The sequence below is a fragment of the Belonocnema kinseyi genome, chromosome 6 (genome assembly GCF_010883055.1).
Source record: "Belonocnema kinseyi isolate 2016_QV_RU_SX_M_011 chromosome 6, B_treatae_v1, whole genome shotgun sequence".
Lineage (NCBI taxonomy): Eukaryota > Metazoa > Arthropoda > Insecta > Hymenoptera > Cynipidae > Belonocnema > Belonocnema kinseyi.
Window position 1 is genome coordinate 73,123,184 of NC_046662.1, and position 27,636 is coordinate 73,150,819.

General features: G+C 26.8%; 2 protein-coding genes across 14 annotated transcripts in view; one reads left to right on the forward strand and one right to left on the reverse strand.

Annotated features, from left to right (window-relative positions):
• On the forward strand, positions 1-26,862 carry LOC117174623 (probable cytochrome P450 6d4). Of its 10 annotated transcripts, none has more exons than XM_033363877.1 (6): positions 1-271; positions 1,393-1,639; positions 8,380-8,749; positions 12,579-13,114; positions 14,454-14,705; positions 14,787-14,980. In XM_033363877.1, exons 2-6 carry the CDS (start codon positions 1,459-1,461, stop codon positions 14,948-14,950), a joined length of 1,503 nt encoding a protein of 500 aa, XP_033219768.1. In that variant the 5' UTR covers positions 1-271; positions 1,393-1,458; the 3' UTR covers positions 14,951-14,980. The 10 variants fall into 10 exon arrangements, with proteins under 10 accessions (XP_033219768.1, XP_033219767.1, XP_033219769.1 ...); XM_033363876.1 differs by having other exon boundaries at positions 1-210; positions 1,246-1,639; XM_033363878.1 differs by having other exon boundaries at positions 1-210; positions 1,249-1,639.
• Positions 21,580-27,636, reverse strand: part of LOC117174622 (IQ motif and SEC7 domain-containing protein 1) — a 187,413-nt gene continuing 181,356 nt past the window's right edge. For all 4 annotated transcript variants that reach the window (XM_033363871.1, XM_033363874.1, XM_033363872.1 and 1 more), the window contains 2 exons: positions 26,745-27,086; positions 21,580-22,272 (listed from right to left, as the gene is read on the reverse strand). In XM_033363871.1, the coding sequence (XP_033219762.1) occupies positions 22,001-22,272; positions 26,745-27,086 (614 nt within the window). In that variant the 3' untranslated portion in view covers positions 21,580-22,000. The remainder of the gene's footprint in view (positions 22,273-26,744; positions 27,087-27,636) is intronic.

The window sequence follows — 27,636 nt, forward strand, 5'->3', positions numbered from 1 at the left end:
CAATTCGCATACAATAATTAGTTCAGTCCAGTCTAGTTTCAACACTGTTTTTTGCCCGAATTCTATCGTATCGTTTTCTTTAAATTGCAACATGAAATGTAACAAAATCGACACTTTTCGCTGTTTATCTAAAATTGGTGCATTATTAAATCGACACAGTGCTCCCAATTTTGGGATCTTTTAGTATGACGTCAAATATACTAGAAAATTGTTAGCAAACAATAATACTTCTAGAAACCTGCAATAATTATTTGATTTTTATTCCTTAAGGGCATGTAACGTACTTGAATACCTATATTACCGACGTTATCTTTTTAGTTTACTGATTTTTTTTCCACTTAAGAACCTTTTTTGTACATAAAATAGCGGACTGAAATTTTGGAAAATTTACTAGAAGACCATAAACTACGTTTATGCACTTCATTTGAGTCAGAATTTCGCTAAAAATTATTTTCAAAGAAATTAAAACTGGGACCATTTTTTGTCATATTTTCTTTGTAACTTGATATTTTTTCAACGTAAGAACTTTATTTATATGTAAAATATCCGCCTAAAACTTCGAGAAATGCAAGGGCTGACAGTAAATTACGTGTATGTACGTTTTTCTACATGCAGATATTTAAATATAAAAAAAGTTCTTAGGTTCAAAAAATTTCAACTTTACAAAGAAAATATGTAAAAACATTTTTCCAGTTTTAATATCATTGAAAATATTTGTTAGCGAAATTCCTACTCAAATGCAGTACATAAACGTGGTTTATGGTCTTTTGATATATTTTTCAAAGTTTCAGTCCGATATTTTATTTACAAAAAAGTTCTAAAGTTAAGCAAATAATTCAGTAAACTGATAAAGTGAGGTCGTTAATATAGGGATTCGAGTGTGTCACATGCCACATGCGCCAAAGGCAACCAATCCAGATGTACTGAACGGAACCACTTAGTATAAAGAAATTCATAAAAAAAAGTTATGGAAGTTTAAGGGAAAAGGACCAAAATTTTCAATTTTGAAGATCTAAGTTTTTTGATTTTTTCCAAAATTATTTTAGGGTTTTTTTTTCAACACCTTAAAGACGAAAACTAGAATTTTCATTACAATTATGTGCTTACTATAATTGCAATTCTTTAGATGATTTGACATGGAGGTGCTCCCATATAATAACTTGTATATGTAATTTAAAAAATCTTAAAGAAATATCAGTTTTTAATTAAAATGATTATCATAATAAAATATTCATTTCTTTAAAGCAGAATGTCAGGAAAAGTTGATAACTATAAAAAGCAGTTATTACCAGTTATACCCAGAAATCAGAAATGCTAAAGCAGGATGATGGTGCACATTTTGGGATAATCAATATGTCATCGTCATACTTATAAGCGACTGGCTCTTTTCAGAAATTAATCAACAATTCCGATACGAAATTTTCAAATCCAGGCTTAGTTTCTCTCGCCAGAGATACGATGATATTTTCTGAAATTCTTCCCAAAATTTTGGGGCTCCTGATTGTATTTTTGAGTATTGCTTATTTGTACTTTAAGTTTATTTTGTATTCATATTGGAAGAGAAAAAATGTGCCCTTTGAAGAACCATGTGTACCCTTTGGATCGATTGGAAAAATAATTCAAGGAAAAGACAATCTTGGTAAGTAATAAAAATAAGCTACATAAAATAAATAGCAGGATGGGTAAAATAAACAGAATTTGGGTAATCGGAAATGGAACTATGTGGAAAATTAACGCATTAGGACCCTGCAAAGTTATAATTTGGATTCGATCGATAAACGCCTTGGTTTTGTGCTTTAACAAAATATGTTTGAAAAAATTCTTATTTTTGTAATTTTGATATTTTCGTGAATGTATTTTATTAAAATTATTTCTGGTAACCTTAAACGACTCCCTAAATGTTCACAGATTTTTATATGCAGCCCCATCAGAGATTATTAATATTTAGTAGGTTCCTGTTCTCAATATATGGTTTTTGATTTTTTAAATTATTTTTTCTCAACTGAATATAAATATTATTTTTAACATTTGAGTATTTTTAAAGATAAAAATACTCTAGAAATAAAATGATAAGTCCATTGAATCAAAAAGAATAAAAGAAGAAGAATAATTTAAACACATAAAAAATCAGTTTAAGAAAATCGCACTATATTTACACTTATGATTTCATAGACTAATTAAGATTATTTTGTAACGTATTTTTACCATTAGAATGGTTCTAGATACCTGAAAAAGTCTTTCTGTATTTCTGTAGGTTTTAAAATTATTTTTTGATAACAGTGAACATTTATAATCTCTGATGGAGCTGCAAATAAAAATCCAAGAAAACAAGAATTTTTTTTAACATGTTTTCGCTTTCCTAATATGCTACTTTGTCACACAGTTCCATTTCCTTTCCCAAAATTTCATTTCATTGTTACATCCCAATGTACAGGCCTCGGACTTACTTGAGAAATTCAAAATAGGGTCAATAGTAGCACAAATTTTGAAAAATAGTAGCAACATAGTGCCACGCAATTTTATTACTATTACATTTAAGCCTGTCATTAGGGCGCCTCGAAATAGAGCGTCTTCTTCTCAGCTGCGCTCGAACGTTACCCCCACTTGTAGCCTCCGCGATGAACGAGGGAGATTAGGGCGCTCGCGACGTAAATAAATCAGCCTATGCATTTGTACATGTGTGCATTCATATTACACATTGCAGGAAGTATGTATTGAGAAATAATTATATTCTGCGATTATAAAGTCATAAATTAATTAAGACGAATAGATAATATCTGTTATACAATTTTTTTTTTTGAATTAAGGAAATTATATTTTTTCTTAAAGGAAATGCATATCGGTATATATATAGTTTGACAATCAGATTCATAATTGTAATCCGACATACATTTCTTCTAATGATTAAGAAATTTCTATTTGTTTACACAATTTTTATTTGCTCAATAATTTTTCTTTCGAAAACTTTAAAACAATAATATGCTAAAAGCTTTATGTCATTATTTGTACAATTAATTTTTTGTTTTTTGTTTCGAATTTCCATCAAATTAAGTATGGATGTTTTTAACAGAATTTACTAGTCCTCGAAACCATTCAATATTAGGTTTATTTCACACAAAAACGATTTAAAAGTATTGTTGAAAAATAATTGTTCTAAAAGATTATATTTGTTAAAAAAATTTAAAAATGATTAATATATTCTTTCTATACATTATATGATCAGAAAACTAATTTTATGTAATCTATTTTATATTATTTTTTAAAGTTATCGAAAAAATGCTTGAGCAAATAGAAATTTTGTAAACATTAGAAGAAATGTACCAAAATTATGTAATTATTCACCAAAAGTAGCATACGATACCAATTTGAGACAAAAGAGAACACTTCTGATTCAATGTTTAGAAATTTGGAAAGTAAACAATGATTAATTTTTTTAATAATTACATAACGTTTTCAACCAAATTTAATGATAAAAAAAGTCACCAAATCTTACATTTCATTCAGAAAATATGATTAATTTTTATATTTTTCAGGAATAAATTATTGCTTAAAAAGGTTACATTTATTAAAACAATTAAATATGGTTTAAAAAGTCATGAGTGATATCGTGATATTGAAATTATCCATTGGTAATTAATCTGATGAAAAAGAGGACAGAAACTGCTGGAAATTCACAATAATACGTAAAAATGCAGTTTTTTGTTTCTTGGATTATATTTGGGGTCGCTTTGGGGCGGGGGGCTAAAAATAAAAGTTATTATTATGATTTTATTTCGTAGTCACTCTTCTTCAATCGCTAAAAAACTTGGCATGTTTCGATCAAACTCCGAAGTATAAGTTCAACTTTTCGAATATCCAAAATTTCCCCATGATAATCAAATGGAAATAGAAACTTTTTGGGTGGTGACTTTCCCTGTAGAGTAAAAAAAATTTGCAATGCATTTTTGGACAACCCTAATGTATATGCCTCGCATTTTGCTAGATATATTATATGCAGGGATAATCGTTTAATTGAGAGGCTGTGCATGCAAAAGTCTCGAGGTGTGAAGAGGTTGGTGGGGGTAGCGCGCTTCCGAGAAAAATGTCCCCTACCACTCCGAGAGGCGCCCTGTTGAGAGTCTCGACTGTAAATACAGTTTAACAGGATCACAGTCTGTCCCTCATTCCCCTGCGATTCCCCTTTTTCACCTATAATCTCGAAAAACCTTCCCTTTTCTATTTGAATAAATTAATTAATTAATGTATAATATTTAATATACGATATACTATAATCATTGAATTACGCGGGAAATTCTCTGAAATTAGTAAATGTACGCGAAAATAATACAAGGCAATAAAAGTAAATAAAAGACTAAATAAAAGATATATTTCGTAACACAATTATGAAAGTTTCAGTGCTGAAAACTATTAAAAACATTCTATTATAAAAAACAATGGTACCGGAAATGAACCACTTGAATTTAAAAGCTGAATCTTTGTTGAGCAGCCTCATGTTTATTTTTTAATCTTACGAATAACTAATTTACAAATTTCTACTTGACTGAGTTTAAACTAAACTATGTACAATTTAAGTGAACCTTTAAATCTAAAATATATTTACGCTGAATCTATATAAATTAAATATTGTTTAAATGTAAAATATTTTTGGCGCTCAAACTCGAACTGTTTTAATTTGAGTTTAAAAGCATTAAAGAGCGTTTTAAAATATAAAAATGGTTTATAATAATATTTATTATTGATTAAATAATCGTTTATACAATGGGTATTGCACTAGCCCTCAAAAGAAAATTTCGTATAGAATATTAATGTTCCTAGCTGACTTCAGGGTCAGGTAAATTGGAAACAATTAAATTGCTTCAGGCGTTTCGGCACACAAACATTAAATCTGTGAAAATCGCATAATTTTTTGCAGGTACACAATTTTACAATTGAAAGTGTTATACTTCGGTTAATATCGCAGTTGCAAAATTATATAAAATTCTTTAATTTTATGTTTAAACTTTGTTTTATTTTGTATTTCATTAATAATTATTAATAATTCTTCCAATATTCTTTTAAAAAATTTGTAGTGACTTACGTTACACTGCAGTTAAAATCTTCGAAGTTTTCAAAAAACATTGTAGTCAAAAAAACTCTTTAAAATATTTTTTAGCAACGTAGATTTGCTGAATCAAATTTCTTTAAACTTTTGTATGGCAAAAATATTTTCTAACATTTTTATTTTATTTTTCACTTTTTAAACATTAAAGTTAAAATGTAGTGAATTTCATGTTGTCATTAGGTATAATATCTCTAAATGTGAAATTTCTTTCTCTTACAATCACACTGTAGTAAAAGTACGAAATTATTAAAAACATTCTGGTTAAATAATTACTGAAATATTCTTTTAACAATTTTGTTTAATCGAGAAACATTTAGACTGTAGTAAGAATACAAACTGTAAAAAAACTACAGTTCAAAGACGTTTTCTTTAAAAAAATGTGGATAGCGACGTGCGTTTAATAAAAAAAGAGTTTTTCTTTATTTTCCTGTATAAAATGTAATTAAAAAAATGTTTAAAAAACATTTTGAATTTTACAATTGGAATGGACTGAGTTTCTGTCTTCTTGAAATTATTGATGTGATAGTAAAATCATTCTAGAAATCCGACTGTAGTTAAAATACAAAATCAAAAACATTGTAGTAAAATGACTCTTCAATTATGCTTTAGAAAAATTGAACATTTTAGTTAAGGAATTGATCAAAATATGTTATGAATTTTCTGTTATCATTAGAAATTATTTCTGCGAATGTAAACATTTTTTCCCTCCAAAAGCGTACTGTGCTAAACATACATGAAATCAAGTGAAATACTTTTTTTCTAATCTTTTTAAATGCCCTAAAAGTTTTTAAATCTGTTGAATCGCTTTAAAGCCCCTATAATCTGTTAAAAGGGTCTATAAATTCCTGGTCAAATCGTCAATCTTTTAAATCCCTTAAAATCTTTTATATCCATTAAAATCCGTAAATTAAATATTGTGAAATCTTTTAAACTGACAAAATCCTTAGAAATTGCTAGAAGTTCCTTAAAACTTAATTTAATCAATTTAAATTTAATTGAAATTATTTGAAACCCCTTAAAATTTTCGCATTCTTGGTAAACTCCTTAGAATCTTTTCAAATGCCGTAAACTCTTAGAAATCTTTCAACTCCCTTCAAATTTAAATAGACCGTTTAAATCTAGGAGAAAGTCCCTAATAGTAATCGTCCAAAAATTGAGTAAAATCCACTAAAATGTTTTGAAACCTACATTATCTTTCAAAATTATTTAAAAAATAATTTAATCCATTTTAAATATTTTAAAATATCCTACCAGATTTTAAATCCCTTGAAATTTTGTAATTCCATTGAAATTCCTAGAAATCCCTAGAAATCCATAGAATTCCACTAAGAGCTTATAATTTGTTTGAAAATCCTAAGAATACCTCAAATATTGTGAAATTCTTTGAAACCTGTAAGAATTATTAGAAAGTTCCAAAGTTCCTTTAAACTTAGGCTAGTTGGGAAAGGGGAGACTAGTCCCCACAATTCGGTACGACTAGCGAAGCTAATGAAAAATCGGAATTTTGGGAAATTGGACAAATTTTGTAATCTTGTTAACACTCTTTGAAGCTTTTAAAATACTCTTAAATCTTTAAAATCCTTTGAGATCCTTAAAATGCAATTCAATCCTTTAAATCTGGTGAAATCCCTCGTAATCTCATACAAATTTAGTAAAATACCGTAAAACATCTTAAAATCTATAATGGTTTAAAACGTCTTTAAAAATATTTAAATCCAAATAAAATCTTTTTAAATACTATTAAATAGCTAAATAAAGTTTTTTGAGGCCTATTCCGCTTTTTTGGTGTGAAAAAAACTTCTTTTATTATTTGAAGTCTTTGAAGTCCCTTGAAATGTTTGAAACACGTTTAAAACCACTGAAATCTATTAAAAACACCTCAATTCTGGTGAAATCCTGGGATGATACAGTTTTGCCGGAAAATTCTGAATGTTGAAAATATGTACCGAACATGTACAATTATACATAATAACCGAAATACAAAATTTCCAGAAAAAAATGCATTTAAAAATTTCGGAAGTTATAAAGGTTCCTAATTTAGCAAATTCTAGAAATGAGTAAATTCCCAAATTTGCCGAAAAAATTTAAAAATCTGATGGTCCTATCATGCAGCTTTTCAATTTCAAATCGCACCTATATCAAATGATTTATTATTTGGATAGACACAAAATATTTTTTTTAAATGTTCAACATATTAAAATTTCGTTAATTTATTAGTTTCGGGATTTTGAATATAAAGATTTTATTGTTTCGGTAATAAAATCTTGGGAGTTCAATCATTTTTGTTAGTTGAAACTGAATCTTCCTAGTTTCGTTAACTTTAACTTTTGGAATATTTTTATTTTCTTTATAAACAAATTCGTTATTTTTATTTTTTTCTGGGTAATTTGACATTTCTGAAATTTTCTATTTCTTTATTTATATTTTCGTTTTTCCCAATATTCATTTTTTTTATTCCGCAAATATTGAAATATTTCTTAAAATCATATGAAATTTTTGTGATGCCGTAAAAATTCCATGAAATCTTCTGAAATAAAGATCTTAAAAAATCATTTGAGATTCGTTAGATCCCTTAAATCAGGTAAAATTCGTAGAATTTTTTTGAAATCCCGTAATCATCTTAAGATCTTAAATATCTTTTAAAATTTCTGTTAAAATATTTAATTCTTCTAGATCTTTTGAGATCTCATAAAATCCCATGAAATCGGTGGAAATCCCTTGAAATCCATAAAAGATCCTTAAAATAGCATTCTATTTAATTTATTCTCTAAAGTTCTCTAAAAATTCTGTAAAATTCCCCAAAATCCTTTAAAATCTTTGAAATCCGTTGATATCTTGTATACCGTTTGAAATCGCATTGCATTTTTGTAACTTCGTGACATTTTTGGAATCTTGTAAAATACCCTAAAATCTTTTAAATTCTTTGAAATTCATTAACATTTTTTTAAATCATTAAAGTTATTAGAGATCCTATACAAATTCGCGTAGTTTGCAAAAAATCCTTACAAATTCCTTGAAATCTTTGAAATTTTGAATTTCCTTAGAATTTTTTCGAAATAAACTCGTTTCAAATCCCTCAAATCAGACAAAATCCTTTAATACTCCTTCAAAACTGTTAAAATATTTTGAAATCTTTGATATACTTTTAATGTTTTTGAAGTTTCCACTTTCGAGGTGGCGGATATATTATTTTATTCAACCTAGCGAAGAAGTTTAAAAATATGTTTAAAGGCAAAGTGCGTATAATTATATAATTTAATTAATATATATTTATTTAGGCAATACATTTTGTGAACTTTACAAGAAATTTGAAGGTTGTCGATTTTTTGGGGCCTATACTTTTCATAAACCAGTATTAGTTATCAGAGATCCGGAATTGGCACACTGTGTCTTGACTAGGAATTTTACTGAATTCCATGATCGTGGAGTTTATTATGATGCAAAATTGGATCCCATCACTGCACATCTTTTCTTTTTACCCGGTGAAAAATGGAAACTCATGAGAGGGAAACTTTCACCCGTTTTCACACCAGGAAAAATGAAGCAATTTTTTTCATTCATACAAGATTCTGCAGAAAAATCGTCCAAGACTTTAGAAGAATTTGCAAAGCAGTCGAAGATTGTTGACGTTAAAGGATTTTCATCAAGGTTAGTTAAATTTCATTAATGGTAATTAAAGTAGGCGTCTTTCAAAAACTGCGTCAGACTGTCAAGAGGTTGGGGGAGGGGGGGGGGGGTTGTGATGTAGGGAGAAAATGTAATGGAAAATATAAATATGAATAATAACTTTGTAATCCTATTTTACAACACTTCAGATTCTTTCCCCTATAACCCTCTTTACGTTTTTTGAAAGAATTTCTCTTTTTTCCCTGCTCCCTTTTTTTGCATAAATGCGAAGTGAATAAATAGAACCCAATGCGAAATCCCAACTATTTTTCGCTGAAAGTTAATTATTTTTAATTAGAAAGTCTAATTATATTTTCTATTCAGAATTCATGTATATTGAGGTTAAAAATTGTATACTATTTGGTTGAGAATTCGATTTTTAGTTGGTAATTAATTTTCTTAACTGAAAATTTAACTAATCAATTTTTGGCCGAAAATTGGTCGCCTTTATTTTAAATTTAAATACTAAATTGTTAATTGAGAATTCATTTTATTAGTTGCCAATTAAATTTTTTGTTGAAATTTTTTTTCCTTGCATAGATGAAAATTAACTTGTGGAATTCATGAGGGCAATCCAGGCGAAGCTCCTCATGGCAACGACATGCTAATCCATAGGGATCCAAGATGGGCTTCTCTCATGGATTACCGGCATATCTCTGGGATTATAACGCTATTTTGTAGTTCAATATGAAATTCACCATGGGCGCAATACTGTGTCAGTGCTAAATAGTACCGTACAGCTATTTTGACAAAAAAGGTACTAACTACTGCGCTAAACCGACTAGTTGAAACTCGGTGAAAAAGCCATCCTCATAAGCTACAGTTCAGAAAAGCTCTAGTACCAAATTTTAAACTCTCTTTTTCTGATTATTTATTATCATGCGACGTTATGGAAATCTCAAATACACGAACTTTTAACATGAATATCAATGAAATAATTTTTAAATAAATAATTTAAATGGATTACAATTTATCTTGGCGTAATATTTGGTTTTTTTTCCGTTGTAGACTACTTTACAAATTTTTACAATGGCAGGAAATGTAATTTTTTATGAACATTTAAAGTTTTTAACGATGGAACTCAGAAATTTGATCGTAAATTTTAACAACTTCTTAATAATAAATATGCTTTTTCCAAACTCGTCAAACTATTCTCATAATATGAGATACCCCACGAAATAACTAATAAAATGCAAAATAAATTATTATTTTTAATGAAAAACCTTATTCTATGTTTCTGAAGTATAAATTTACTGCTATTTAGATATATTTAGTTTTTGCAGTAATAGGGTTTAAAGAATTCCCTTCCAAGATCTCGACCACCATCGATTTCACAAAAAGTTCGCCTATAATCTTTAGAAGCCCAATGAAAAATGGACTATACCACGAAATTACTCTTTCTTCAAGGGCTACAAGTTAGTGATAGAACTAACAGAGTGGGTCTCTTAGTTTAGCTGATACCCCGCTTTCTCATATTACGAGAATATCTCATATTTGAGTATTCTCCTCTATAATTTATTAAAATATTTAGAAGTTCTGCACAAATTTAAAAAATAATATTAAGTTAGACAATATTTTAAAAAACTTCTAGATTTCTCAAGATTTGGAAATAAAATTTGTACACTTTTCAAGGATGTCTTAGCTATTTGGAATAAGAATAATTTAACATCTAAAAAACTTAATCTTTCAATTTTCAATGTTTCCAGCTTAAATTTTAAATTCCATTAATTGATTATTTAATTTCGAGCATTGAAAAGGATAACGTGGATTTAGATTTTTTAGAATTGAATCTGAATCTTTGAACCCTATAATTTATAAAAGTTAAAAATTCTAAATTTCGCTGTTTATCTACATTTCATTTGAACTTGTTTCTGTTGAAAAGTGTTAGTTCCTTCAATTTTATGCGTGTAAATTATTGAGCATTCAAATACAACATTTTTGAATTAAAAAACTTTTAACCTTCAATTTAAAAAGTTAAAAATTCAGAGGTTCACTTTGATTTCTTTAGTTTGTAGTTATTTTTTTACGTTATATGTACGTACATACATAAAAATGAGTAATTTTATCAAGTTTGATTATTGAGCACAAACATTTCCACGTTCATTTTGACATTAAAAAACTAAGATGGCAGAAATTAAAAAAAAAACTTAATAAGAAAATCCAATCAAAATTATTCACAGGGCCCTGATTGTGTATGGTTTGGCGAGTCCCGAGATTGTACGAAGGAGATAAAGGGTACCCCCGAAACGGCTTCTATAGCGGGACTGCAGTGTAAAACTTAAATTTTTTCTGAACCTTTACAATTTTTCATAAAGTTGAACTTAGAATTTTTTTCTTAAAAAAAACCTATTCGGATCTCAAAAAAGTATCCTCGAATTTTTATCAGAAATTCATTGTTTGTAAGTCTGAACTCATGAAAGCTTAAAATTTGTGGTGTCAAAAAAATATTCACCCTTTGGATTTCGAAATTTTAATCGTTGATCCGTGAGGGCAATTGAATACATTTAAAAAAATTTTTAATTGTATTTTTCTGAATCCCAGCTTGAGATAGCGTATATTTCTGAAAAAAGATTTTTTTTCGATCTCTCTAATAGCTTAATTATGAAAGCACCCGACCGACAATCGGAAGTTCTGTGGTTCGATTCCCAATGGAGCGATTGTTAGAGGATCTTTTTTCAGAAAAATATAATTTAAAAAATTTATTCTACATCTTGTCTAAATATGACGTTAATTATTTTATGTTATTTGAAGAGTTAACTTGATCGATCATTTTATAGAACATCCATCTATTTGCCTTAAAATGTTTCTTTTTTTAAATTAATTTATTCAACAGAAAATTTAATTATTCCATTTTTCATTGAATATTGATCGTTTTTAGTTTAGAATTTAACTTTCTGATTAGAAGTAGATTTTTTTGTTTAAAATTCATCTGTTTTGTAGAAAATTCGTCTTTTTGGATTAAAAATTCAACTGTTGTGTTAAAAATTCAAGTTGAAAATTCTATTATTTTCGTAGAAAATTCAAGCCTGGTTAAAAATGAACTTATGGTTGGAAATTTAACTGTTTTTAAATAATTTGCCATTTTGGCTTAAAAATTCAACTGTTTTGTTGACAATTCGTCTTTAGGTAGAAAATTCTATTATAATCGTAAAAAATTCAATTATTTGGTTAAAAATGAAATTTTTTGTTTAAAATTCAACTGTTATCTATAGGATTTACATTTTTGGTTTGAGAATTTAGGAATTAGGTTGAAAATTGTATCTCTTTTAACTGCAAAACCTTTCCTGGTGGAAATTCAACTATTTTGTTAAAAAATTTGTTTTTTCGTTTTGAAAATTCATCTGCTCTGGGAAAAATTTGATCTTTTTTAGTTAAAAATGCAAGTGCTTGGTTAAAAATTAATTTACTTTGTTTGAGGATTTAACTCGTTTCTTAAAAATTCGTCTTGTTTGGTTTTTATATTAAAGCAACATCTTGTTTTTCTTAAAATATCTAGTGATATTATATTTTTAATTTTTAAAATAATCTTTTTTAAATAAAAATTCGACTGGGTACTTAGTTGAAAGTTAAACTTGTTTATTAAAATTAATTTTTAATATTCATAATTTTAGTGGAAATTTATTAATTTTGTTTTAATTCTACTAGTTTTTGAAAATGTGACTGTTATGTTAAACATTCGTCTTTTTGGACATAAAATTCGTGCTTTTGGTTTTAAAATTTATCAGATGGTTAGGGAAAATAAATCCAAAATTTAAATAAAAATTTGTAAAGATTAGAATATTTCTTATAATAATGAGTCTATAATCAACAGATTTACAACGAAGATAATAACTTCTGTCGTTTTTGGAATAGAAAGTGATCCTATCGAAAATCCAGATGAAGAGATTCATGCTTGGGGCAGCAAAATTTTTTCATCCGAAACCTTGCGAAGAAATCTCGGATTTTTTGCCCCGTCGATACTTTCTTCTTTCGGAATCAGTTTCACCGAAAAAAGCGTATCAAATTTTTTTGAAAAACTCTTTCGAGAAGCTGTTGAGTTCAGAGATAAACACAATATTACTAGAGGAGATTTATTGGATTTATTAAGACAACTGACAGAGGAATCTCATAATCCTGATAAAAAAGACTCTCTTGAAAAGACTGGTCCTGCTCTTGCCTTCGGTTTCTTCTCTGCGGGTTTTGAAACTACTCTTTCTGCAATCACACACTGTCTCTATGAATTGGCGATAAATGAAGAAATTCAGGAAAGAACAAGAGAAGACATCGATAAGAATTTAGAAAGGAATGATGGAAACCTTGATTACGATGTTTTGCAAGATATGAGTTATCTTAATAAAGTTGCAAATGGTGAGTATTTATAATTACTTTCATAATTTAAAAAAACTGTAATTTTGATTCTTTAATCCTCATTTGCACACCGGGTTACCCGGGTGCCCACCACTGTACATTTTTGCATATAAGTGTAGTAGAAATTAAATTTTCGCCGGGGGCCTCCGAATTGTCGTTATTTAACTCAATTTTAAATAAATGGTGTATATTTAAAATTAATTCCGGACTTTTTGGTCAAAATAATCGAATTCAAAGTACAAACACATCACGGACCTACCCAGGTACAGTGGGAAAAATCATATTTTTTGCTCAAAATAGCGTAGAGTTTATTTCTCTGGATGAGAAATACTCTCCTAGTTTTACAGATTAAAAAAAATTCTTTGGTGGTTGCGAGCATTTTTTGTTTAAAATATCAAAAAACGTCCCCATACTACGAATATTTTGGTTGTTTTCTCAAAATAACCGATTCGAGTTCATTCGAGAGCCTTTTTTCAAGATTTGAAAATGCTATATATGAATATTCATAGTACCCGAAAAGCTAGTCGAAAAGTCGAACAATTAATCCTTACGGCGACTTTTTTCGATAAAAAGAAAATTATCAGAGTTATAGCAGTTGCCAAATTCAAAGAAACAAACAAAAATAAAAATTTCAAGCCAAACAAAAGCCCTACAAGGTTATCATAAAAACTTATTACAATTTCTTAAAAATTCGAAAATTCAAATTTTGATCGCACAAAAAATAATGAAAAATCAAAATGAATGAGCGAAAATTGTAGTTTTTGTTCTAATTGTAGAAAAAAAACATGAAAAATTAAAAAATTAAATTTTTGGACAAACGACTCAAGCTACAGAAAAAAGGAAAAAAAGAAATAGACAAAAGCTACTTACCCAAAAAAGAGCTACAAATTTGTTATTGATCATTTTTCAAGAGGATGTGCAGTTTTTCGTTTGGTTGTAAAAAATAACATTAAAAATAAAAAAAATAATTATTTGGAAAAACGGCGCAAGGTATAAAAGGTAAAAAAAATAGTATAAAAATGCTTTGCACCGAAAAATGTATTTATTTTTCGTGAAAAATACAAATTAAATTTTTGGACAAACGGCACAAAATGGAGTGGGAAGCACGTGATTCGTGATCAGAAAGTGTTCGTTAAGGCCGAAGAAGCTTTCACAAAAGAGAATTCACAATTACTACATTACAGATATCGATGCTTTGACCTAAAGGTCTGTGCACAAATTTGGGGGTAGTACAAAGAATGGGCTGCAGAAGAAATCAAGCCATTACAAAAAATATATATAATTGAATAAAAAATATTAATAATAAAAATGGTTGTTCTGAAACTAAAATTCATTGCAGAGGTTTTGAGAAAATACCCATCAGTCGCAATTTTGAATCGAACTTGTACCGAAGAATTTAAAATACCAAATACTAATATTAAGGTTGAAAAAGGTACAGCTGTAATAATCCCAGTTTTGGGTATACATATGGATCCCAAGTATTATACAGATCCTGAAAAATTTGATCCGGAACGTTTCAACAGGGAAAATACAGCGAATAGAAAACCTTATACTTATTTACCTTTCGGCGATGGACCAAGAATTTGCATCGGTATGTATTTGCATCGAAAAAAATAAATAATAAGAAAAAAATAAATAAATAATAACAAATAATGTATAATTCTTGTTTTAGGTCAGAGATTCGCATTACTTCAGTTCAAAATTGCTCTTGTTTACTTAATTTCGAAATATCGCTTTTCTCTCTGTGAAGAAACAAAAAGGAAACTTTCTCATAGTTCTGCAAACATTGTGTACATTTTAACTCATCCCCTAAATTTGAGAATCGACATGCGTTAATAAATTAATTATTCATGAACCTCCAAAAAACGTACCTTAAAATTAATTTGTTAAAAGGTTAAAATTTTTTCAAGACAGTCATTTTTATCAAAGGCCTTTCAGAGATCAAAAAAAAATGTCACAAATTTGACAAAATAGTCTCATAAAATTTTTCAAGTATTAAACTTTTGTGTAGTCCGAATTTAAAAGTGTATGATTCGGAATAAAAAAGTATGCAATGAAAAAGCAACTTTTATTTAAGCAAAATTTTCAGTTTTCTAACCTAATATTTTTAAAATATGAAAAATTCAATGTTTATTTAAAATGTTCTTTTTTAGTCTATAAATTATTTTAAAAATTATAATGCCATCTGTTTGGTTGATAAGTCTGCTATTATCATACTAATCCATTTTTTGTTGAAGGCGATCTATTATAGATTAAGAATTTAACTGTTCAATTAAGATTCAGGTTTTTTGTTGAAAATTCGTTTTTGTTTTTATTTTAAATTAAACATTTTTTTTTAAATCTCGTGACTGGGTTTACTTTTAATACAATTTATACCCATAATTTGAACTGATCTATTTAGATTATTACATTGTCCAGAAGGAGAATAAAACAAACCAAATAATTTTCTAAAATTAATTTCTTAGGACTAATTTATTAAAAACATCCTTTACAAAATAATTTTTTAAATATAGAAAGATTTCTTTCATTTTGTAGAAAACTCGTCTTTTTGGAATGGAAATTAATCAGGTTGGTAGAATATGCAACTATTTGATACAAAATTAAACTGTTTCGTAGAAAAATAATATTTTTTTAAATTGTAAATTACATTTTTTAAATGAAAATGATCCATTTTTTGTTAAAATTGATATTTCTAACCTTTCCCATTAATTATCATATTACAGTTCATTTTATTTACTTAAAAATTAATGTAATTCGTTGAAAATTTGTTTTCTTATGGTAGAAAAATAGTCCTCTGTATTATAAATTCATCAGTTTGGTAGAATATGCAATTATTTGGTACAAAATTAAACTGTTTTGTGACAAAAACGTTTTTTAAATTGAAAATTAACTTTTTTTAATGAAATTTATCCATTTTTAGTTAAAATTGATTTTTTTTAGTTATCTTATTAATTTTAATATTACAGTTAATTTCATTTAGTTAAAAATTTGTTGAGAAATCGTATTTTTTGGTTGAAAATTGAGATATTTTGTTGAAAATTATTTTTTTTTCTGGTAGAAAATTAGTCTCCCATATTAAAAAAAATTTTTTTTGCTTGAAAATTCATCAGTTTGGTAGAAAATGCAATTATTTGGTACAAAATTAAACTGTTATCTAGAAAGTCTTTTTTTTTAAATTGAAAATTAACTTTTTCAAATTAAAATTATCCATTTTCAGTTAAAATTTATCTTTTTTAGTTATCTCAATAATTATCTTATCACAGTTAATTTTATTTAGTTAAAAATTTATATAATTTTTTGAAAAATCGTATTTTTTGGTTGAAAATTGAGATAAGTTGTTGAAATTTCGTTTTTTTCTGGTAGAAAATTAGTCTCCTATATTAAAAAATTTTTTTTGGCTTGAAAATTCATCAGTTTGGTAGAATATACAATTATTTGGTACAAAATTAAACTTTTTTGTAGAAAGTGTTTTTTAAATTGAAAATCAACTTTTTTTATTGAAATTTATTCATTTTTAGTTCAAATTAATCTTTTTTAGTTATCTTGTTAATCATAATATTACAGTTGATTTCATTTAGTTAAACATTTGTATAATTTGTTGAGAAATCGTCTTTTTTGGTTGAAAATTAAGATATTTGGTTGAAAATTCGTTTTTTTCTGGTTGAAAATTAGTCTTCTGTATTATAAATTAATGTTTTTGGCTTGAAAATTCATCAATTTGATAGAATATGCAATTATTTGGTACAAAATTAAACTGTTTTGTGAAAAAATCGTTTTTTAAAATTTAAAATCAACTTTTTTTTGAAAATTATTCATTTTTAGTTCAAATTGATTTTTTAGTCATCTTATTAATTATAATATTACAGTTGATTTCATTTAGTTAAAATTTGTATAATTTGTTGAGAAATCGTCTTTTTTGGTTGAAAAGTAAGACATTTGGTTGAAAATTCGTTTTTTTTCTGGTAGAAAATTATTCTTCTGTATTATAAATTAATTTTTTTGGCTTGAAAATTCATGAATTTAATAGAATATGCAACTATTTGGTACAAAATTAAACTGTTTTATGGAAAATAGTCTTTTTTTCAACTGAAAGTTAACATTTTTAAATGAAAACTAACCATTTTTAATCAAAATTGAGATTTTTTAGCTATTTCATTAATTATCATATTACAGTTAATTTCATTTAATTGAAAATTTATAAAATTTGTTGAGAAATTTTTTTTTTTACTTGAAAATTGAGGTATTTTGTTGAAAATTTGTTTTTTTCTGGTACAAAAATTAGTCTTCTATATTGAAAGTTAATATTTTTTGGGTGAAAAATTTCACTGTTTTGTAGAAAGCTCATCTTTTTGGTTAAAAATTCGTCCTTTTTGGTTGAAAGTTAATCTTCTTTGTTGAAAATTCATCTGTATTGTAGAAAGCTCCTTGTTTTTTAGGACAACTTTAATTTCCAATGAAAAGTTGTTTAGAGGAATATTTAAATAAAGAAATACCTGAATCTGGTGACTATAAAGGAAATTTTATTCCCACTGAATCAATAGCGATACACGATTTTATTAATTACAGATGACGAATTACGGTTATGAATTTTTCTCTTGCTCGAATTTATTTTTTTGTCACTGGACTGAATGTTTCAGTCGTGCTCACAATATTTACAAACTAATATTTTACATTTGTGATGTCGCATACGATATTCGCAATTACTAACGGAATTTTCGACGATTATTTGCGTGGATTCGTATTGTCAATGACAGTTGGACATTTAATTTTTAATACACAGCTCTCGATATGTTCCATTTCACTTTCCCACAGTTCTTTTCCCAGCAAGAATTGTCATTGTTAAAAGAAACGGGCACTAACTTTACTACCAAAAAAATGTCAAAAAACCAGTGTGTTTTATAAATCTCTAATTTTAATTATTCATATAATTGCAAAAGTAAATTCTTTTTACGAATGTGTAGTGTAAACAATTTTGTTAGTGCTTCAATTTTGTTTAATGAGAATCTAAGAAATAATATGAAGGTAAAAAACAGTTATTCGATTTATGTACTGTTACATCAAAAAATCATGAATCGTTATTGAGAATGATCTTTCACTATTACTAGGAGATTCTGGCATTCTTAAAAATTTATTTTAAACCGCTTTAGAAAACATTTAGTGCTTTTAACAATAAAGTGATCGACTTATAACCAAAGTCTCGAACTTTCATTTTTTCATCGAGTCCTAAAAGTAAAACTCTCACAACTACTTCGCTAATTCTCGAAATCATTACATTTATCACGTTTCATTGCTTTCTTCATCAACAATGTTTTCAAACTTAGATCAAATAATTTCCGAATTCTTATACTTTTCAAAATTTTTCTATATACTTTACATTCACGAAAGAAAAGCTAGAAGTCTTTAAAAAACTAAAAAGCTCTGCAATTTAATTAGAATTAAAGATTGTAATAAACTCGAATAACTCGTACTCTACTTTACTTTATATTTATTATCTCGTAGTACAATCAGTAGTAATATTTACATATTATTAGAACGCGTTACAGCGAATAATTTACTTTTTTTAGCGAAATTTTAAATTACTCACGCGTCACAGTCAGAATTTGGTTTTAGAAGCTCTGTCAGAAGGTAAATTCGAATAAAAAGAAAAGGCCGAATGCTAAAAAAATGGTTTATACTTTGGTGTTTTGTTCAGCTTGACTCTAATAAAATATTCCTGTCGGCAATTTCTTTTTACAAAAGGTCGGTATGTCTATATAATACTGCAGTTTGGTTTATAAAATGTATATATGCGAACAGTTTGGCAATTGGATGTGAGTTCTAAAACCATCGATCGTGGTAACGCTATTACCTAGTTCCTTTTTTAGTACGACTTATAATCTAGATTTATTTACAAACTTTTTTTACGACAATGATGTTAAATTGATTAATGATTATATATTCATTCACTCAGGCCTGAATCATAACGAGAATCTCGATGATATTCAATGTCAGTTGCAGTAAATTATGCGCACGAATATACTTATTCACATATTTATATGAAACGCATTGCTGGTCATAAATAATAAAGTACGGAAAATCCAGATATCTTATTTAGGCGAATAAATACTATACAAGTGATAGAACAGAGGAATCCGAAATTGCCGAAAGTTTTACTTGTTCGGACTTTTCTTGATTGGATCCTGCCCAATCAAGTTTGCTTCGAATAGCCAACAATTTTAAACAAAAGTTCTATTCGAGGCGATTTGTACCGATTTGAACCAATTTGTACACGATTCGTCGAATTTGTTTTTTCTTTTTCTTTTTACACAAAGATAAATTATGCATTAGGGGATGCACTTTAATTACGTAACGAATTACAGGCCCCTCTTACTTTGCGTAATTTTTTGTTTCCCTAACTTTTCCTTGACTCATTTTTCATTTTCATTTTAATCTTGTAATACTTTTAACATAGAATCTTCTATAAACGGAATAAAACAGTATTTCAGATATAAATGCAAAATTTTCAAATTTATTAATTTATTTTAAACAAAAAAAAATGTATTTTTTACTATAAAAGAGGGATTTTTAACAAAATACTTTCATTATCGACCTAAAGAGATAAATTTCCAACAAAAAAGTGCCAAAGTTTATATTTCAAGCAAAAAATATTAAATTCATAAAAAAAAGAATTTTAAAACCAAAGACGATTTTTCATTAAATAAAGATTTTTTATTCAAGAAAGAAATTAAAGTTGATCTAAATTGTTGAACCTTCAAGCCAGAAGACGAATTTTCTCTTAAAAAATTGAATTTCCAAACGAAACATATGACTTTTAAACAAAAAATTAATTTTACACGAAACTAATGCATTTTTACCCCAAAAAATGACATTTTAAAACAAGAAAATTATTTTTTACCAAAAAAACAGGAGAATTTTCAACTAAAAAAGATCAATTTCCAATGAAATAGTCCAATGAAATAGTCAAAGTTTCTGCCAAAGAGATGAATTTTTAACTAAAAATATAAATCTTCAAAAAAAAAAAAAAAAAAATATCCCCTAACAAAGTGATTCAGCCAAATCTTTTAAAGAAAATAATTGAATACTCAAGCAAAGTAGAATAATTTTGAACCAAAAAGTTGCATTTTCATTTAAAAAATGAAGTTTCTACTAAAACAAGTGAATTTTTAAATAAAAAAAAATAATAAACAAAAATAGTTGATTTTTCCGTTTAAAAAGATTACAGTTGACTTTTTACAAAAAAAAAAGAAATAATTTTCAATTCGAAAAGCCTAATTTTTAACCAAAAAGGATGACTTTAAAAAAATGTTGAAACATTAACTAAATAGTTTCATTTTTATTTAAAAAAGATGAATTTTTATTTCTTTTTTGAAATCAACAAAATAGCTTAATTTTCATCAGAAAAAGATACCAGTTGACTTTTGAAGATAAAATTATGGATTTTTAACAAAAAAATAAGTTTCTAAGAAAAAAATTTAATTTTTAATTCAAAAAGACGAATTTTTTCAAACAAAAAGGATGAATATTCAAGAAAATAGTTGACTTTTCTACCAATTGGTTGCATGTTTATACGAGAAAGGTGAAATTTGCACTCAAACATAGAAATTTTGAATAAAACACATCAAATTTTGTTTTCAAAAGTTGAAATTTCAACCAAAAAGTACGACTTTTTAACAAAATAGTTTAATTTTCAACAAAACGGTTGCATTTTTCTTCAAGAAAGATATAATTTCAGCTAAAGCAAGTAAATGTGTAAATAAAAAATACAAACTTTCAGAAAAGAGGTAAATTTTCAACCGAACAGTTGTATTTTTATTCGAGAAAAATGGAATTTCTTCTAAAACAGATTTCTTCTAAAACAGATTTTCATCCAAAAAGGTTTCAATTGACTTTTCAAAATAAAAATACGAATTTTAAACAAAAAGTACGTTTTCTAGGAAACAGTAGAATGTTCAATAAATCTGTTGCATTTTTATCCAAGAAAGATGCATTATTTCTACTAAAAAAAGATGAACTTTTAAATCAAAAAGACAAATTTTCAGAAAAATTAGTTTTCATCCAAAAAAGATTTCAGTTGACTTATCAGCAACAAATTAACAATTTTAAACAAAAGATTTATTTTCAACAAAAAGAGTTGAATTTTTAATCCCAAAAAGACGGATTTTTAACAAAACAGTTGAATTTGCAACCAAAAAGGATGTCTTTTCGAGAAAATTGTTAAATTTTCAAACAACTGATAAGATTTATAACTAAAAAGATAATCTTCAAGAGAAAGTTTTTACGAATTTGCAGAAATTACGTACATGAGTTAAACCCCCTTGAGCCGTTACGTAATTTAAATACGGTCCTTAACGTAAGTCTTCGAAATGCGAAGACCTCCCTTTACCCCCTGAAGTTTTCTTTACGAGACAATAGTCTACTATACATAGGCAATGATTATTCTAAAATGGGATGCGAACATTATCCTCTTGCAGGAGTGAGTACACAATATTTACAATAATATGTGACTAGAAGTAAATTGCTCTTGTATGATTTGAAAAAAAATCAGGTTTCGCACATAACATTACGTGTATAATATAAAATACACCGAACAAAAATTATATTCTCATACAAAGCGCATGTTAAAAAGACTATGAATGATGATGTTGATGATTGTGTGGTACTCTTAAAACTTAAATGATTGTGAATGATTGTAGAATTGTTGCATCTAACGATTTTAAATTCCGCTTAAAATCGTATAAACCCGTGATTGAAATAATAAGTTAGTCTTAATAACGTGATGAGACGAAATTCGTTGATGTTGGAACTCGGAAGCTCGATTTATCGACAATTTGCTGTTGTTGTTATATTGCGTGCGTTATGGAAGGAAGTAGGGAATTATTCTAGATTCTAGACTTCTGTGGTGCGGCTGTAGGGGCCAGTGTCCTCCGTTTGCGACAGTTTTCGTTCTCGCTTATTGAACAAGCCCCCTAAAAAAGATGGCTGTTGAGCTAAGCCCTTACTACCCCCAGGAATTGTAGTTCCCGGGTGAGTGGGGTGAACTTGTCCGTGGTGTTTAATGCCTTGACTCATCGAGCTGGCGGAAGTAGATTGAAATGAAATTGACATACCGCTGTCCAACGAACCCACGCTTCCACGACGTTGTGGCTTCTCTCCGGCAACTGCAAATTGAAAACAAAAAATCCACTTTCAAACACGAAACTTACCAAATTAATTTTAATCAATTATTAAATAACTAGGGTAAACATGGTTATTGTCGAAATTCTTCTACTGAACAATACTGCTGCAATTAAAATGCTTTTAACAAAATTCCAGAGATATAAAATAGATACTTGTACATTAGGGTGATCCAAAAAATCATGGCAAAATTTTTTTGCATGCTAGACTAGAGGGCTACGGACCCCCCCCCATTTTTCCAAATCCGAAAAAATAAATACCCTAATTTTTTTGTTGTTGTTTATTCTAACAGGTGTCGTTTTTGACTGGAAGTTTCCCATGTAAAATGCATGGGGAAAAGTCACTTTTTGAATTTTTAAAATAATTTTTTAGGGTTTGAAAAAATGTGACGGGAAAGTATGGGGGCCCGTAGAGAATTATCCAACGAAGAATTTCATGTATCATATATATGGGTTTGACATCCCTAACACACCCCCACGAGTACCTGAAAACTACCCTTAAAACCAAAAATGTCAATTCCTCATGAAATCGACCTTTTGAACACTGTATTCTAATATTTTTTTACTGAGAATTAATAATATTGATCTAGTGGAATATTTATTATCAATTGTTAATTAATTAAACAAATGGAATTTGTTTGAATAATTTTGTCTTCGAAAATTCATCTTTTCCGCTAAAATTTATTACTATTGGTCTAGTGGAATATTTATTAATATTAATTCATTAACTTTGAATTGTTTAAACAAATGGAATTTATTTTAATAATTTTTGTATTACAAATTATTAATATTTCTTCAGTGGAATATTTATCAACATTGTTTGATTAATTTTTGTTTTGAATTTTTTTCAAATAAAAATTATGACTTAAATATTACTGATAAATTAATTACTATTCAGTAATTAATTATTACTAATAAATATTCCACTAGACCCACAGTAATAATTTTTATTTTTTTTTAATTCGAAAGGAAATTATTTACACAAATTCCATTTGTTTAAATAATTGAAAATTAGACTACTATATTTTCAAAAGATTTTTAATTATTTGAAGAATTTGATTGATTTTGTTGGATAAAAAGAAATTCATAGGACTTTAAAGAAATTCCAATATTTTTGAAACATATGGAATGCTTTTATAGGACCTATAAGGTTTTATGATATTTTAAAAGATTCCAAGTTATTTTATCTGATTTCTGAGAATTTAATTGATTTTAAGGGATTTTCAAGGCCCACAATATATCGTCAGATTACATCCAATTTCACGGGATTTCATCATGTTTTATTGGATTCCAAAAAACTTATTCTTCTTTATTTTATTCCATTTAATCTTCTTTTTTCTTATCTATTGAAAATTAAACAATTTGGTTAGAAAATCAAGCCTTAACCATTTTTGTTAAGAATCGACATTTTTATTTGAAAATATATCTTTTACCGTTATAAATTCAACTGTTTCATTGAAACTTCATGTATTTTGTTGAAAATTACCCTCTTTGGTAGAAAATTAACCTTTCTGGTTGAAAATGAATGAATTTTATATAATTGTAATTTCGTAATTTTTAAATTATTATTCACTAGTAAAAGCTCTGAATATAACACATTGGTCATAATTTGTTAACCAATAGAAAGTATTTTCCATTTGAAATCACTAAATTTTTCTGATTTTAAACTTTCGTTCACTTTTGTCGAATGCCAACGGACACGTTTCTTTTTTCCCTCAAATCAAAAGATTTGATTTATTTGAGCATTTTCTCTACACTCTACTCTTTTTTTGATTAAAAATTTTATTATTTGGATCAAAATTGAATTATTTTGTTGTGAATTCAAACATTTGGTTAAAAAGTTATACTTTTTATAATACATTTTCTTTAATCGCTAATTCATATATTTTGTTAAAAATTAATTTAATTGGGTTCAAAGGCTCATTTTTTTCAGTGAAAATTTCCCAATTTTTGGTTAAAAATCGAGCATTTTATTGAAAATTCGTCTTTGTTGGTTAAATCCAACTGTTTTTTTTTTTAATTTTGATAGAAATATTTTTTTAATAAAAATTATTCCATTTTTCATTGAAAATTTAAGTGATTAGTTATAAATTAACTTTTTTGTTATTAATTCAAATTCTCGGGCTCAATATTCAAATATTTGATATAAAATTCATCGATTTTAAAGATTCATCTGTTTAGGTTAAAACATTTTTAAAGGAAAAAAAGAAAAAAAAAATATTAACTAAAAATTAATCAAATAAAATGTGCACGTAGTTTGTTGAAAATTCTTCTTTTCCAGTAGAAAATTCCTCTTCTGGGCTAAAAATTCAGCTATACTTTAATGTTTTTTTTCGAACAGTAGAAAAATAGTTTCTAGCGTCTAGTGGAACTAGAAAACTGGGCAATTACAAATTTAGATAAATAAAAGTTTTTAATTGTAGACTTCACAGCCTAAAAGTCTCGAAAAACAGGGTAAATTGGGTTATTTTTTTTACAAAAATATAGGAACAATAGGGAATTCAATTGTTTTAAATCAAATAATGAAATAATTTAAATAAATGAAAAGAAATAATTTAAATAAATGAAAATAAATAAAAAACCCCATATTAAATTCCACGGGAAACGCTATAAATTCTTAACCTTTCTAGTAAAAATATTGCAATTTTTACAAAATAGATGAATTTTTAACAAAAAAGATGAATTTTCAGCCAAGAATTTTCTACTAAAAAAGATAAATTTTTATTTACATTTACATTTTTATTAAACAGCCATTATTTTCAACAACAGCAAAAAAAAGAAAGAATTTTCAAAGAAATAGTTAAATTTTCAAACTAGAATTATGAATCTTCAACTAAAAATTTCAACAAATTTAATTTCAAATAAAAAACAGTTGAATTTAACAAAAAAAAAAACGAATTTTAAACAAAAAGTTTAATGTTCAACCCGCCAATATGAATTTAAAAAAAAAAGTTTGTTTTCAACACAACAAGAATGGCTCTCACAAAATTGTTGAATTTTCAACAACAAAATTCGATTTTAACCTAAGTAATACAATTTTTAACTAAAAAATATGAATTTTTAACCAAATTAACTTAACAACCTAAAATAGTTAGATTTTTAACCAAAGAAAAACTTAAATTTCCACCTAAAAATGTAAACTTTTAACTAAAATTATTCATTTTCAATCAGGAAAATTAATTTTCTACCAAAAAGGGTAATTTTCAATGAAATACATGAAGTCTTAACGAAAAATAGTTGAATTTATAACGTAAAAAGATGAATTTTCAAATAAAAATATCGATTATTAACCAAAAATGGAATAGATGAATATTCAGCAAAATAGTTGGATCCTCAACCGAAACATTTTATTAATTTCCGAACAAACTTTTGCATTTTTAACAAAACACAAAATAGAAAATTAAATTTCTACCAAAGACGAATTAAAAACAAAAATAAAAATAAATATAATATATAATATAATATATAATATAATAAATAAATAAAGGAGAATAAGTTAATTGGAATCCAATAAAATATTATAAAATTCCGTGAAATTAGATGTAATCTGACGATATATTGTAGGCCTTGAAAATCCCTTAAAATCAATTAAATTTTCAGAAATCAGATAAAATAACTTCGAATCTTTTAAAATATCATAAAACCTTATAGGTCCTATAAAAAACGTTCCATATATTTCAAAAATATTGGAAATTCTTTAAAATCCCATGAATTTCTTTTTATCCAACAAGATCAATCAAATTCTTTAAATAATTTAAAATCTTTTGAAATCTCTTGACAATTTTTAAAGCTCTTTAAAATGTCTTACAATGTTTAAAAATACCATAAAATGTCTTGAAATCTTTATTTAAAATAATCGAAAATATTTACAATCCTTTGTGATCTTTTGAAATCCCTTGCAACATTTTACAACTCTGGAAAATTTCGTAGAATTTAAAAAAATATCAACAAATCTTTAAAATATTTTGGAATCCCTTCAAGTTCTCAAAATCTATTACAAATTCCCTGGAATCTTTCAAAATACCCTGACCTATTTCAAATTCTTTAAAATTATTTGAAACTTTTTCGGGCTCTTTAAAATTCCTTGGAATTTGTAAAAATACCTTAAAATCTTTAATTAGATTTAAAAAAATGTAATTAATACAAAATAAATTGTTTTTTCAAGATTTTATTTGAATTCTTCTAAAAATATAATTATTATTAATAGTACTCATGTCACCGCTCCAAATTTTAATTTTCCTTCTACATCTTTCCAATTTCTGAATGTGACTTCATACAGAAAAGAGCGTTTTATTTCCGTAAAAAAATATGTATAATACATTAATTCTGTATTAATTTCTTCTAGATATAAGAAAAATCATTAAAAATGATGAAATGGGCTTTTATGAAGCAGATTTGCTTTTATTCGATTTCTATTTATTTTATTTTGAAAGAGAGCTTACTTTCAGAGTACTTACATTGTTCGTGAATGTCCAAAAGGGAATTACTGAGAGCAGATCGCTTTAACTGACTCTCCATATCGGTCGTCTCTGATCTCTCTGAACAGGAACCGGGACAAGGACAAACTTCCACATCGGCGACGCCAGAATCCCGATTCTCCGCGCTGCCTCTCGTCCCTCTGCTGCTCTTTTGTCGCTCCAATTCGGTTTCGATTCTCAAAGTCTCCATTTCGTCCATCTCGCTAATCGACTCTTTCAAATCCTCAACAAACTTGTACCGGTCCGTCTCGTTACGGGCATTGAATGTGATTAGTTCTTTTCCATCGACACGCTGCGAAAGTTTTATACCAAAAAGATAATCTGTAACATTTCAAAGAAACAAATTGCATATTAAATTTCACTTCTTTTCTTTTTATTACGTCATATTCTCGACTTCAGTGTTCAAATATTTAATAGGAAATTCGTCTTTTTGGCTTTAAAATACAATGAAAATAAAAAATGAAAAATAAAATCAATGAAAAATTATCTACTTTGTTTATTTAAAAAATTTATCTTTTTCTTCTTCAACTTTTTCGGCTGAAAAGTCTACTAGTACAAATTTTATTATTTTATTCAAAATTGAATTATTTTTTTGTAAATTCAATAATTTTGTTAAGAAATCAAATTCAATTTTAACAATTTGAGTTTATTTTTACGTGTCACACCGAAAATTGGTATTTTAAAATAAAATCATATTTCGAACAGAATTTGCAATTTTTCAACTGTTTCGAAAAATATTGGTATTTTTTATCAAAAACTACATATATATCACAGAATATTTACAATTGTTCAGGTTATAATAACGTTTTTCGTAGGAAATCGGTTAATTTAAACAAAAATAATTAGAATTTAAAGTTTAATAATTCTTTAA